The sequence below is a fragment of the Phyllostomus hastatus genome, unplaced genomic scaffold, assembly GCF_019186645.2.
Source record: "Phyllostomus hastatus isolate PE091 unplaced genomic scaffold, TTU_PhHast_1.1 phas_scaffold_760, whole genome shotgun sequence".
In the NCBI taxonomy this organism is placed as follows: domain Eukaryota; kingdom Metazoa; phylum Chordata; class Mammalia; order Chiroptera; family Phyllostomidae; genus Phyllostomus; species Phyllostomus hastatus.
In genome coordinates this window covers 678,049-689,083 of record NW_025334040.1, presented here as the reverse complement: position 1 = coordinate 689,083, position 11,035 = coordinate 678,049, and the positions used below count along the sequence as shown (strand labels likewise).

The 11,035-nt window shown below is 47.2% G+C and overlaps 1 gene segment (V, D, J or C); it reads left to right on the top strand.

The window, feature by feature from the left end:
- Positions 1–4,889: 4,889 nt before the first annotated feature.
- Positions 4,890–5,539, top strand: LOC123810972. The segment is given in 2 exon segments: positions 4,890–4,984; positions 5,104–5,539. Coding segments are annotated over 2 exon segments (417 nt in total).
- Positions 5,540–11,035: the final 5,496 nt, after the last annotated feature.

Genomic DNA, 11,035 nt, shown 5'->3' with positions numbered 1-11,035 from the left:
GGACACTGGGATATTTGCATTTGCTGGTGGGACCTAATGAGGATGATCACTCCTCCTGATTCTGAGTTCGGGAAGCTTGGACCAGCTGAGACTTTCTGAGGATGGGAGACAGCTTGTTTGTCTTAGAGACACTGTGTTGGCAGCAATTCACACGGATTGTGTGGTGATCAGCTTGTGTCCAGTGTCACAGGATTCCTGCCCCCTTAGTAATGCTGGGAGAAGCGAGATCAGATGCAATGCCCGCTCCCACCAGGCCCCAGTGCAGCGAACCCACAGGGGGTCCATGCCCATAGAGAGAAAGCACCTGAAACGCTCAGTCATCTGCATCCTGCCAATAACCATGGTTGGTCAGAATCAGACCCCAAATTTGCAGAATCTCAGATGGAACTGAGGCAGGAGACAGCACAGGGAGCTCTCTGAGACTGAGCTGAAAGGCAGGAGATGGTCCACAGTGCCCAAAGAAGAAGCCCATGAAACAGCTTTGGTTAACTGCCTGCCTCTGGTCACTATCTGTTTTACGAGGGAGTCCTCAGTGCTTACAGAAAGAGCCCGTAAATCTCTATGGGGAACTGCCCCAGCTTTAATTAGCTGCCTCCTGTCAGGTAGCTCTTTTAAAACGAGATGAACAAATGGAGTCTGGAGCAACATAAAGATTAGGACTAACAGACCCCCACACATCCCTAAGTTTGGGTAATCATGTCCCCCAGGAGAGCCCACACCACCTTTATCTGTCAATCAATATGTAACTTCTTCATAAGTCCTTAGAACAAAGGACTCCCTCTCTGGGCTCTCTGGGCTCTCTGGCCACCTGGCCTCAGTCCACTAGGGCTCTGGCCACCCGGGCCTCCTCACCCGGGCCTTTGGCCATCCTTACTTTTGCCATCCTGCTTTGCCCTGAACCTATGCCTTTCACTTCCACCCCCAACTTAGCTAGACCCGTTTTCTTCCACGGGAACAGATCACTAATAATCAACCTAGATTGCATGCTAATAGAATTGCTGACCTATAATTCTTTACATGTATTGGCAAGAAGTACCAAGTCTTTCCTCTCAAAAAAACCACAGCCCCAGCTTCCCAGGAGATCTTGAGCTGAGCCTCCCAGCTGAGCTGAGAAGGTCTGGGGCACAGAGACTGTGAGACACTGTGTCTTGTCAGTGCGAAGTTAGGGCGATGCTGTCACACAGCAGAGACTACTCACAGCTCTTTAGGCTTGGCCTGGCCTTGACCTCCTGTTCCTCCCACCCCAGGCCCAGCTCTCTGTCCAGCCACTGGATGAATCCTCTTCTGCCTCTGAGACCCTGAATTCAGTTTCCCCGGGCACACTGTTTCCAGCCGTGTGCAGGGCTGGCTCCTGCTGTCCTTCAGCTCACAGCACAAGTGCCCCCAAGCAGGCCTTGTGGGCGCCACCTGGGGTCCTGCCCTCCCTCCAGCACTTGCTTTGTTTCACTAGGGCCCTTGCTCTTCTTTCCTACATACATTTGCTTTCCTGTCATTTCCCACCCACCCCTCCAGGCCATGAGCTTCTGGAAACAGAGCACCCTGGGTGCCCTGGAGGCACCGCCCCTGTCCCAGCAGGGCCTCCTTCAAGGTGAATTCTTTAGGCAAAGGAGCTGGATCAAGAACGAGAGTCTTGAAGCCACTCCTGCTTCTGAGCTTCTCACTTTGTGGACATGGGAGCTCATAAAAAATGTGTATTTTGGTTGGAGGGAAGGAGCTGCCCAGAATATTTTCTGCAAGTCCCTTCCCTGCCCCATTTCTCCTTTGAACATGCAGGGCAGAGCCTGCCCCTGGTGGTCAGCCCCAGCACTGCAGCCCCAGGCAGGAAACCACAAACCAAACACACAACCATTTCATGGATTTGACCTTGCCGACCCTCACTGTTTCCTCTAGTGGTGAAATGGGAGCCCTGCTGAAAGCTTGCTGAGCTCCCACAGCTGCCCCACCGAGTCAGAGATGTGTGCTGTTGCGAGAGTCTGTGCTTTCAGAAGGTCCATGGGGGATTTTTATCCATATTAAGGTTTGAGAAGTATCTCTATTTCCATGTTTATGACGTTATTCCCGAGAGTTTCTGTTACATATTCAATCATGTTAACATTCCGGGACACAGTCTCTCCCAAACTGCCATTCACAAATCCAGGAAAACTCAGAAAATGGTTAACAATCTCAGGTCATTACTGAAAACTGTGATTTGACTTCCAACTGCAGTCAGAGGTTGGAAAACAATTTGCACAGACATGTGTTTTCTGAGGATACGTTTTGGACCTCACAGGAGTGTTTAGGATTCTAAACAGCCTTCTAGAGAATTTTGACTTGCTACACATTTGGAAAGTAGTACAGTCCTCTGTTGTCCCGATTTCTAAGCTACAAGGAAGAATAATAGTACTTCTTGATGGTTAATTTTGAAAATACTTAAGATATTAAAAAAGATGTTGAGAGAACTTACAAGTTATTTAAATGTAGTCAGTATAAACAATGGTTAAAAAGACAATTCAACAATAAAGATTTGGTCAGATTTTTGTATTTCCAAACATACCATTTACTTTCTCATCTTGATTTCCCTTCTGTAATGATGCCATTTTACACATTTAAACCCTGACAGTCTCTGTCATGGTTTATAAGATGAGAGTACTTGGAAACCAAATGAATATGATACATAAATATGATACATATATGTTAACATGTATGTATGGTAGTAAAAAATCAGTAAAAATATTGTTGTGTATTTTTCAGCTTCACTGTGACAGTTAAGATTCTTATGACTGCAAATATACCCTCCTCCTCCATCCCTGGTGCTGCTTATTAAAACACTTCCTCCCTCCTCTCATTTGAGAGAGAAACAGCATTTGCTTTTCAACAAATAAATCCACGTCTGAGCGCTTCTTGGCCTGGGCCCTCAGGCGAGCTGTTTGGGAGGGAACTCAGCAGAGCCCACGCCCACAGCGATGGCCGCCCTGGTCACCTCTGACGGCCATTCTCCATTTCCCTTGCTGATGCCTGCAAACAGTGACTCGTCTCTGTCTGTATTCTTAAGTCCTGTGTCCTTCTCTCATTCGTGCCACCAATTCTACTCAAAACCAGCAGACAGTTCCCATGTAGTAACATTCCTGCCTGTGAACTAGAGGGGCCTTGAAGTTATGTTTTGTTAATTAGATATCTCAGTTACCTGGTAGAAACAGACTGCATTTATAAAGCAGAGACAGCCTGGTCTGGCAACAGAGAGGATTCAGAAGGGCCTCGCCCATCGGATGTCGGCTGTGCTGGCGCATGGGACAGTGTGTGGGCTCGGCCACAGGGTCGCAGTTTCAAGAGTATGAGGTGGCCTGTTGCACCACATTTTTAAATTCTTCACAGATTTTCATAGTATGGTGGTTATTTGCAGTGTGCTCTTTAGATATATAAGTTTAGTAATACTTTACTTGAATCTATTAATAAATGTACATACTTAGTGACTATGCCAAAATCACTGTCTCTGAGCTACACGTGCGGTGTCCCTGAGCCGTGAAATGGATTGTCATGGGTTGTCACCTATTTTCTAGGTTTGGGAATTCAAATCATAAGAAAGAAAAACTGTCTTCATAATTCACAGGGTAAATCACAGAGATTTTTAATGTAATACATGTGCTCCAAAAATGTATTTTAAAAACTTGATTGATGTTTTCAATTCCCTGAGAATTTCTATAATTCAGAAAAAAGAATTAGTTGCCCAACCGTGGAATAGACCATCTTATTGGGAAACAGTGAATTCAATACCATTGGACAGTTTGATGCATAGGTTGGATTTCCTCCTTCCCCAAAATTACTTGTTATAGACATGCAGAAGCTATCCATGAGATTTGAAAAACCTTTGTGATGAACAGATGAGACACAGCAGTTCCCTTCCTGGGCACCTAGTGACAGTCACTCACTGCAGGGGATTTGGAAGGAGGATGGACCAAAGGACACAAACAGTCAGGTCCCCATTGCTCATGGCTTTCCTTTTCCAGCTGGGAGTCCATGCCCTTTGGCCTCCTGCACCCATTTCTCCCACCTCCCACTCCCAGCCTCTGGCAAACACCAGTCCATTGTCTGTGTCTCTGAGCTTTTCGTTTGTTTGTTGGTTGGTTGGTTTTGGTTTGGTTCATTTTGGTTGTGGATTCATTTTTTTGTTCTGGGTTTTCAGTTTTGTTTAAATTCCACCTATAAGTGTGATATTTGTTTGCTATTTGTCACCCTCTGTCAGACTTACTTCACTTAGCTTATCATCCTGAAGGTCTGTCTATGTTTAGAATGAATAATATTCATATATATTCTTTCTTTGACGAACATTTAGGTTGTTTCCATGACTTGACTGTTACAAATCATACTGACATGGACATGGGGGTGCATGTATCTTTCTGATGTCGTGTTTTCCTTTGCTTCAGATCAATACCCAGAAGTGGATGATCTGCATCATACGTTAGGTCCATGTTTAGAAATCTGACCACGGGTGTGTGACTAGAAAAAGCAACCTGCTGAGATGCAGGAACCAGCTGGGGTCCCAGGACTTTGGGCCATGTGGAGATGTGTGCCCTGTGACCGCTGCAGGAGTGTCCTGAGTTACCCTCACAGCTGCTCACTGAGGAGCCTTCACTCAATGGAGCTTGGGTCTCAGGGTGTGGCTTGTGCTTCTGACTGGGGACTCAGCAGCTGTTCTCGCTCTGACCTTGTAGAGTCCCCTGAGCAAAGACCTTCCTGTGATATGAGCAGGTGGTTCCCCCCAGGGTTGTCCCAAGGGGTGAAAACAAACTCCATCCCCCTTTGGAGTGTGAGCTGAGCTCCAGCACCAGGGCTCAAGGAGGGGCTGGGCAGCCCCAGGGTGGACACACATTTGCATGAACAGCCCCTCCCCTGGCAGACGGTGGGGAGAAAAGGAGGCTTGGGCAGCCCAGCCCCACTGTGGGCTCAGGGGCTGTGTGCACCATGGCCTGGACCCCTCTCCTCCTGGTGCTCCTGTCTCATTGCACAGGTAGGGATGGACCTGGGATAGCTGGGAATCCCCCAATATTACACCCTTCTTGCTCAGAATCTTGATAAACTTTACCCCGGTGCCTGTGTCATCACCCATAAGTGTCTGTGTCTCTGCAGGTTCCCTCTCCCAGCCTGTGCTGACTCAGCCGTCCTCCCTCTCTGCATCTCCGGGAGCCACAGCCAGACTCACCTGCACCCTCAGCAGTGGCTCCAGTGTTGGCAGCTACTACATATACTGGTACCAACAGAAGCCAGGGAGCCCTCCCAGGTATCTGCTGTACTACTACTCAGACTCAAGCAAGCACCAGGGCTCCGGGGTCCCCAGCCGCTTCTCTGGATCCAAAGACACCTCTGCCAATGCAGGGCTCCTGACCATCTCTGGGCTGCAGCCTGAGGACGAGGCCGACTATTACTGTATGACTGGGTACAGTGGTACTCCTCACAGTGACACACACAGATGGGGAAGTGGGACAAAAACCTCAGCCTAACACAGTTTTCTTTCAAGACAGTGGAACATTTGTTAGTAATTGTGTGTATGTAAACTATGTTCGGGGGACCTTCTGGTTTGTGATGGGTCTACTCCCAGTTTCCCATCCCACGTCTAGAGTCTTAGGGACACAGAGGCCAAACTGAACACACAGTGGTCATGGTGACACTGCAGAGCTGCCCTGTGTTCACTGTGGGAACCGGGGCCTGAGGAGCTGCCCTCGGCCTCATGAGATGAGACAATGGAGCCTTTTCTGTGTTTAATCTTTGTTATGATCTGGGGACATCCCAGCAGGTGACAGTCACCACAGAACAGACTCTGCAGGGCCAGGGCTCTGAGCAGGGACCTTCCTGTCCCTTTCAGGCCGAACTGCTCAGAGCTCCCATGGCACACAGTGTCCCAGGGATGAGGCACTAAGCTGTGAGATGCTGTGCAAGGATGCAAGTCATGGCTGCCCTGGACCCCTGTCTGCGTCTTGAGCCTTTGCTTGTTAAGTCAATGGGAAGAGGGTTTCTGCAAGGTAAATTCCAGGCTGGGGCTAAACCCTTCTGTATGGAACATGAATCAGTGGGGTATGACCCACAGTTGCTGGAAAAATGCTGAGGCCACCCAAGGACAATTGGGGGACGTGGATCCATGGATGAATGTCCTTATGGCTGACACCACTCAGGGAGCATGGGGACTCCTGTGAGTGGCATTCCCTGAACAGCTTCCCTGAGCCCACTGGCACTGACTGGGGTCTCCTCTCCTCTCACACCCCACTGGAGCTTTCCCAGATCCACGGTTCAGGGTGGGATAAGGAATATCAGGAGCAAGAAGGTTCCCATATTTGCATTTTTCACTTACCCTTTCAAGCTTTTGAGAAGCCCAGATATGAGGATTCCTTTTCCTGTACAAGGTACATCAGATGCATTGGGGGTCACCTTGGAATGGTCCCCAGGGCTCCCAGGCAGAGTCTCTACCTTGTGAACTAGGGCAGAGATGATGGATCCTCAGGGGTTCATCCCTCATGTCTGCCTTTTGGTGTATGCACAGGGCCTCTTGGACCTGCTCTGGGCTCTAGCCTGATGGGCTCACTGTCATGTAGCTCAGAACAATGCCCTGCCACCCAAAGGGCTGCAGTTCCACAGAGAAGTGAGGTAAAGCCTGCTGTCCACTCTGCATCCTGTCTCATCAAGGCTGTACCCCTGACTCTGTCATATACCAGCTGAGGTTTTGGCCTCTGGTGTCATGAGTACTGTGAAACCATGAGGCCTCAGGTTCTCACCTTCATCTATCCTTGATGTTCAGTGAAATGTCTCCTTCCTTACTAGTACCCAACACAAACAGAATCACTCTGTGCCCAAATATACAGAACCCCTTCGAGCTGCCAGGACTTTGACAAGGAAGTCCAGCCTGTGTGACCTGGGAGACTGGGGGGCTGCCCACCAACTTCTGGCATTGCCCTGTTCCTGGATCAGGCTGTTCTCCTCGTCCCTGAGCTCTGACACTGTGAGGAAGCTGCGTTTCTCTCTTGTTCCCAAAGATTCCACCCTGAAGGAGCTCCTGATCTTCAGCTATACAGAGATCCCTCTGTGAAGACAGGTTTACAGACCCATCCTTGTTAGCTTTCTCTGTTTTTAACTTAAGTGTCATCCTCCCTTCTCTACTCCTTTTTGAGGTTATATTGGTTAAATATCAATTCTTTTGGATCTACACCCTATAAAGTGAATGCTGATTCAATGCAAGTTGTTCTTAGCAAATAAACTTGATCAGGCTCAAGGCAGACTGGGTAACAGGTGAGAGGGTTTCTTACACCAGATATAAAAGAAGAACTTCTTAAAAACAGTGACAGCTCCATTTATAGTAATCTGGAGGATGTGCAATCTGGAGGATGTTGGACCTGGGTGGGAGAGCAGCTGTGAAGAGGCCAGCAGGTTCTCTCAGAGAGAAAACCTCCCCCAGTGCCTACAGGAGGAGCTTCTCTGTCACCTTGTTTTATGACAGTGTAGCATCCAGCGAACGTGAGAACAAATTTTGGAGACTTTCAGGGTTTCAAAGATGTTATTTTATTGGCCAAGTTTTAACCTGCACAGGGGCGAACTCTCAGAGTGTCCGGAGACACAGTACCCATAAGGGCTGCAGACCTGAGTCGCCCTGAGTGCTTATAGTTAGGTCCTTATATAGGGTTTTTGGCACAAGCAAGCAAGCAAGCGTTATCACAGAAGCTGATGTGGCAGTTAGCTATTTGCTTACAGAGATCGCGCGAAGAAACAGGGTAAAATTCATGTTTTTAAAACTAAACAAAGCATTGCTTATGTAGCATACCCAGGGGAGAGCATCTGCCCGACGTAGGATGTTTGCTTTAACTGCACCCTGCACTCTGTCTCCCTTATTAGTTCATCCGGCACTCTGTCTCCCTTATTAGTTCATCCGGCACTCTGTCTCCCTTATTAGTTCCTTTTAGCTACAATGTGGTCCCTGTTTACTAAGGTCACATTTAGTTCCTAATTTCCTTGTTCCCAACAACAGGGGCTCCTGGGGCACCCCTGGTGTGTGTCCCGTCCAGTCTAACCACCCTCATCACTCCATAGAAATCTATGGGCTTCTAACTTCCACATGGATTTGCCTCATGGGACACAATAACTGACTCGTGGTGCCTGGAAAACGCCTGAAGACATCTGTATGAGCAATGAATTCCAGTGATCCTTACTGCTAATATGGCCTCCAATGGACTCATGAAGAAATGTGTTATAATTTCATTAGCCCTTTTTCTGATCATATCAGTTGTTTTCTTCTTACTATTTTATTTCTTATTTTTCAATATATTCTAATGACTTAGGAAAATGGAAGTTGTTTGTGTTTTCAGCTTTGTCATTTTTTCTTTTGCTTTTGTGTTAATACTCCTCATGTGAATATTTTGTAGCTATAACATCACTTATTTTTCTACACTATCAGAGCTATAGTTATGTAATCATAAAATATTTCAATATGAATATTTAATGTTTACAGAGTTGGGACTCTCATAAAATACAAAAGGAAAGAAAAAAGTCATACACATTTGATTAAAGTAAAAATTTAATAGCAATTCCACTATAAATACTAAATCATATTTTTATTTCAAGTATGCTAAACACCAGTTGTGTAATTGCTCATTTCCAAGTACTTGAGACATTTTAATTGTGTTTTTATCTTCACCCAAGGACATTGTTCAGGGCTTTAAAAAAGAGGAAGAAAGAGAAAGAGACATGATGGGAAAGAGAAACATTGCTGGTCTCCTCCCGTTGACACCTGGAAAGGAGAATGGAACCCCAAGCCTTTCCATCACAGGGCCACATTCCCACCAACTGAGCCACACCAGCCAGGACCTGACACCTGAGACACTTCACCTTCCTGATCATTTTCCTTCCATTACAAACCCCTTATCCACTGTGCCCATTCTTTCTGCTCCACAGCATAAGGTGGAGAAAATGAGTCTTAAAATGTTCTATTCCAGAGTGTTGGGTTTTTTATATTTCTGATTATGAGACAAGTGTCTTCTTAGTTTGTTAGATGTGATATAGCCAGGTGTCTCATAATTTCATGGTGACACTCTGACCTTTGCTCCTCAGAACCCGCAGTTACACTGAAGAGACCCCATAGAGTCATGGTTCCCCAGGGCACAGGTGGTCTGCCCTTCCCAGGCTGCTGGTGCAGCCCTGTGATTGTGAAGCCCAAGGCTGGTCCCTGCTGCTACTGGAGAAGGTTACAAGATGTTGTCAGAGGTAGAAACTTCTTTTTACCCCAGACTCAGGCACTTTGATGGTCCCAGGGACTCACTCAGGAGAAAGGAGTAACTACTAAGCCTTTGCAAGGAAGAGAGAAAGAGTTCTTTCTCACTGAGGAAGGAAGAAGGTGTTCTCGGGATCAGGGTTAGATTTGAAATGAACTAGACTGCTGGGGCCGAAAAGTAAACACACACATCTCATCATTCAGCCTCAGCCACTGCAGGTAAGACTCTCAGGAATAAGGTCACTAGAGTCATGAGGAAGCTGATTGGGAGGATGATGTCAGCTGCCCAGCACACAGGGTGTCTCAGTTACTGTGCAGTCATTGGTCTGTGTGAGGAGCAAGCGTCTACCTCTTTCAAGAAGACACCCAGGGTGCATCAGGGTGACATTTGGGCAGGACAGGAGAGGGGAGTTGATTTGCATGAAGCATCTCCTCCTCCTAATGGGCCTGGGAGACATGATAAGGACCCAAAGACACCACCCTCCAGTCCAGGACCTGTGGAGACTCTGTCCTTGAGTGTCCCCACCATGGCCTGGATAGTGCTCCTGCTCGGGTTCCTGGCTTACAGCTCAGGTCAGAGAAACAGACTCTCTTTTGGAGGTGGAGGGCAAATAAAAGTGGGATCAGAGGTGCACCCTTTTTTCCTAATACCATCCTTGCCTCTCTGCTGTTGATGTTAGGTGTGAATTCTTAGACTGTGCTGACCCAGGAACTGTCACTCTCAGTGTCTTCAGCTGGGACAGTCACACTCACCTGTAGCTCTAACTCTGGGTCAGTCTCCAGTGGTAAGTACCCCAGATGGTTCCAGCAGACCCCAGGAAAGGCTGTCCACATGCTCATGTACCACAAACATACCCAGGGACATTCTGGGTCCCTGATCAATTCTATGGATTCCTCACTGGCAACAAAGTCGTCCTCACCATCATGGGGGCCCAGCCTGAGGGTGAGGCCTATCATTACTGTGCTCTGTATACAGGTACTAGTGTTGGTACTTACACAGGGATGTGAACCCATGGGGAAGTGTACCCAAAACCTCCACATAATTCAGAAGGGCTGAACCATGAAAGGCAGAAGAAAGGAGAGAGGGTGGAAATGGTTTTCACGGAATGGGGATTGCCTTATGGACCTGGTTTCCTTCCAGTGCCTCATGTCCATGTGCCCCCTCCCGTCTCCCAGGGTGTGTCCTTCTCCCCGTGTGACCCCGTGAAGGCTGGGTTTTCTGTCTCCCCTTCTGTCTAGGGTGATGCTGGGAAGAACCTGGACTCCAAAATATATTAACCATCAGTGAGTCTCAGATCCCTCTACTCCCTGGAAGACTCTTCTGTTTAAAGGGCAGTAACAGGTTTTCTCTCATTGATTTGATGCTCAGACCACATACATTTGTTGTTTCCCACTCAAGTGGAAGCCTTACCTTCAGGCTGGCTGGGAATGCAGTTCCCCAGACTAGACCCACAGAGACAGACACCTGTGTTTGCTGCGAGGATTGTCATTCTAACAAGCCCTCCGTGAGATTTTTATACATATTAATGTTTGAAAAGTACCTCCTCTGCTATTTGTCTAAAATCCTTCCTGAGAATTTCTGCTTAAAATTCAGTCAGATTAACGCCTCAGGGAACAATCTTTTTCCAATCACCATTCAAAAATCCAGGAACACTAATAAACAGATTTAAAATATTAAACTATTATTATTATGACTTGATGTCAAAAGTACAACCAGAATTTCAAAGGAATTTTTTAACTCTATGTTAAGATGCATTTTCTGGCTCACAGGGGTGATCATACATGAGAACACATCTTATTCAGAACTGGCTT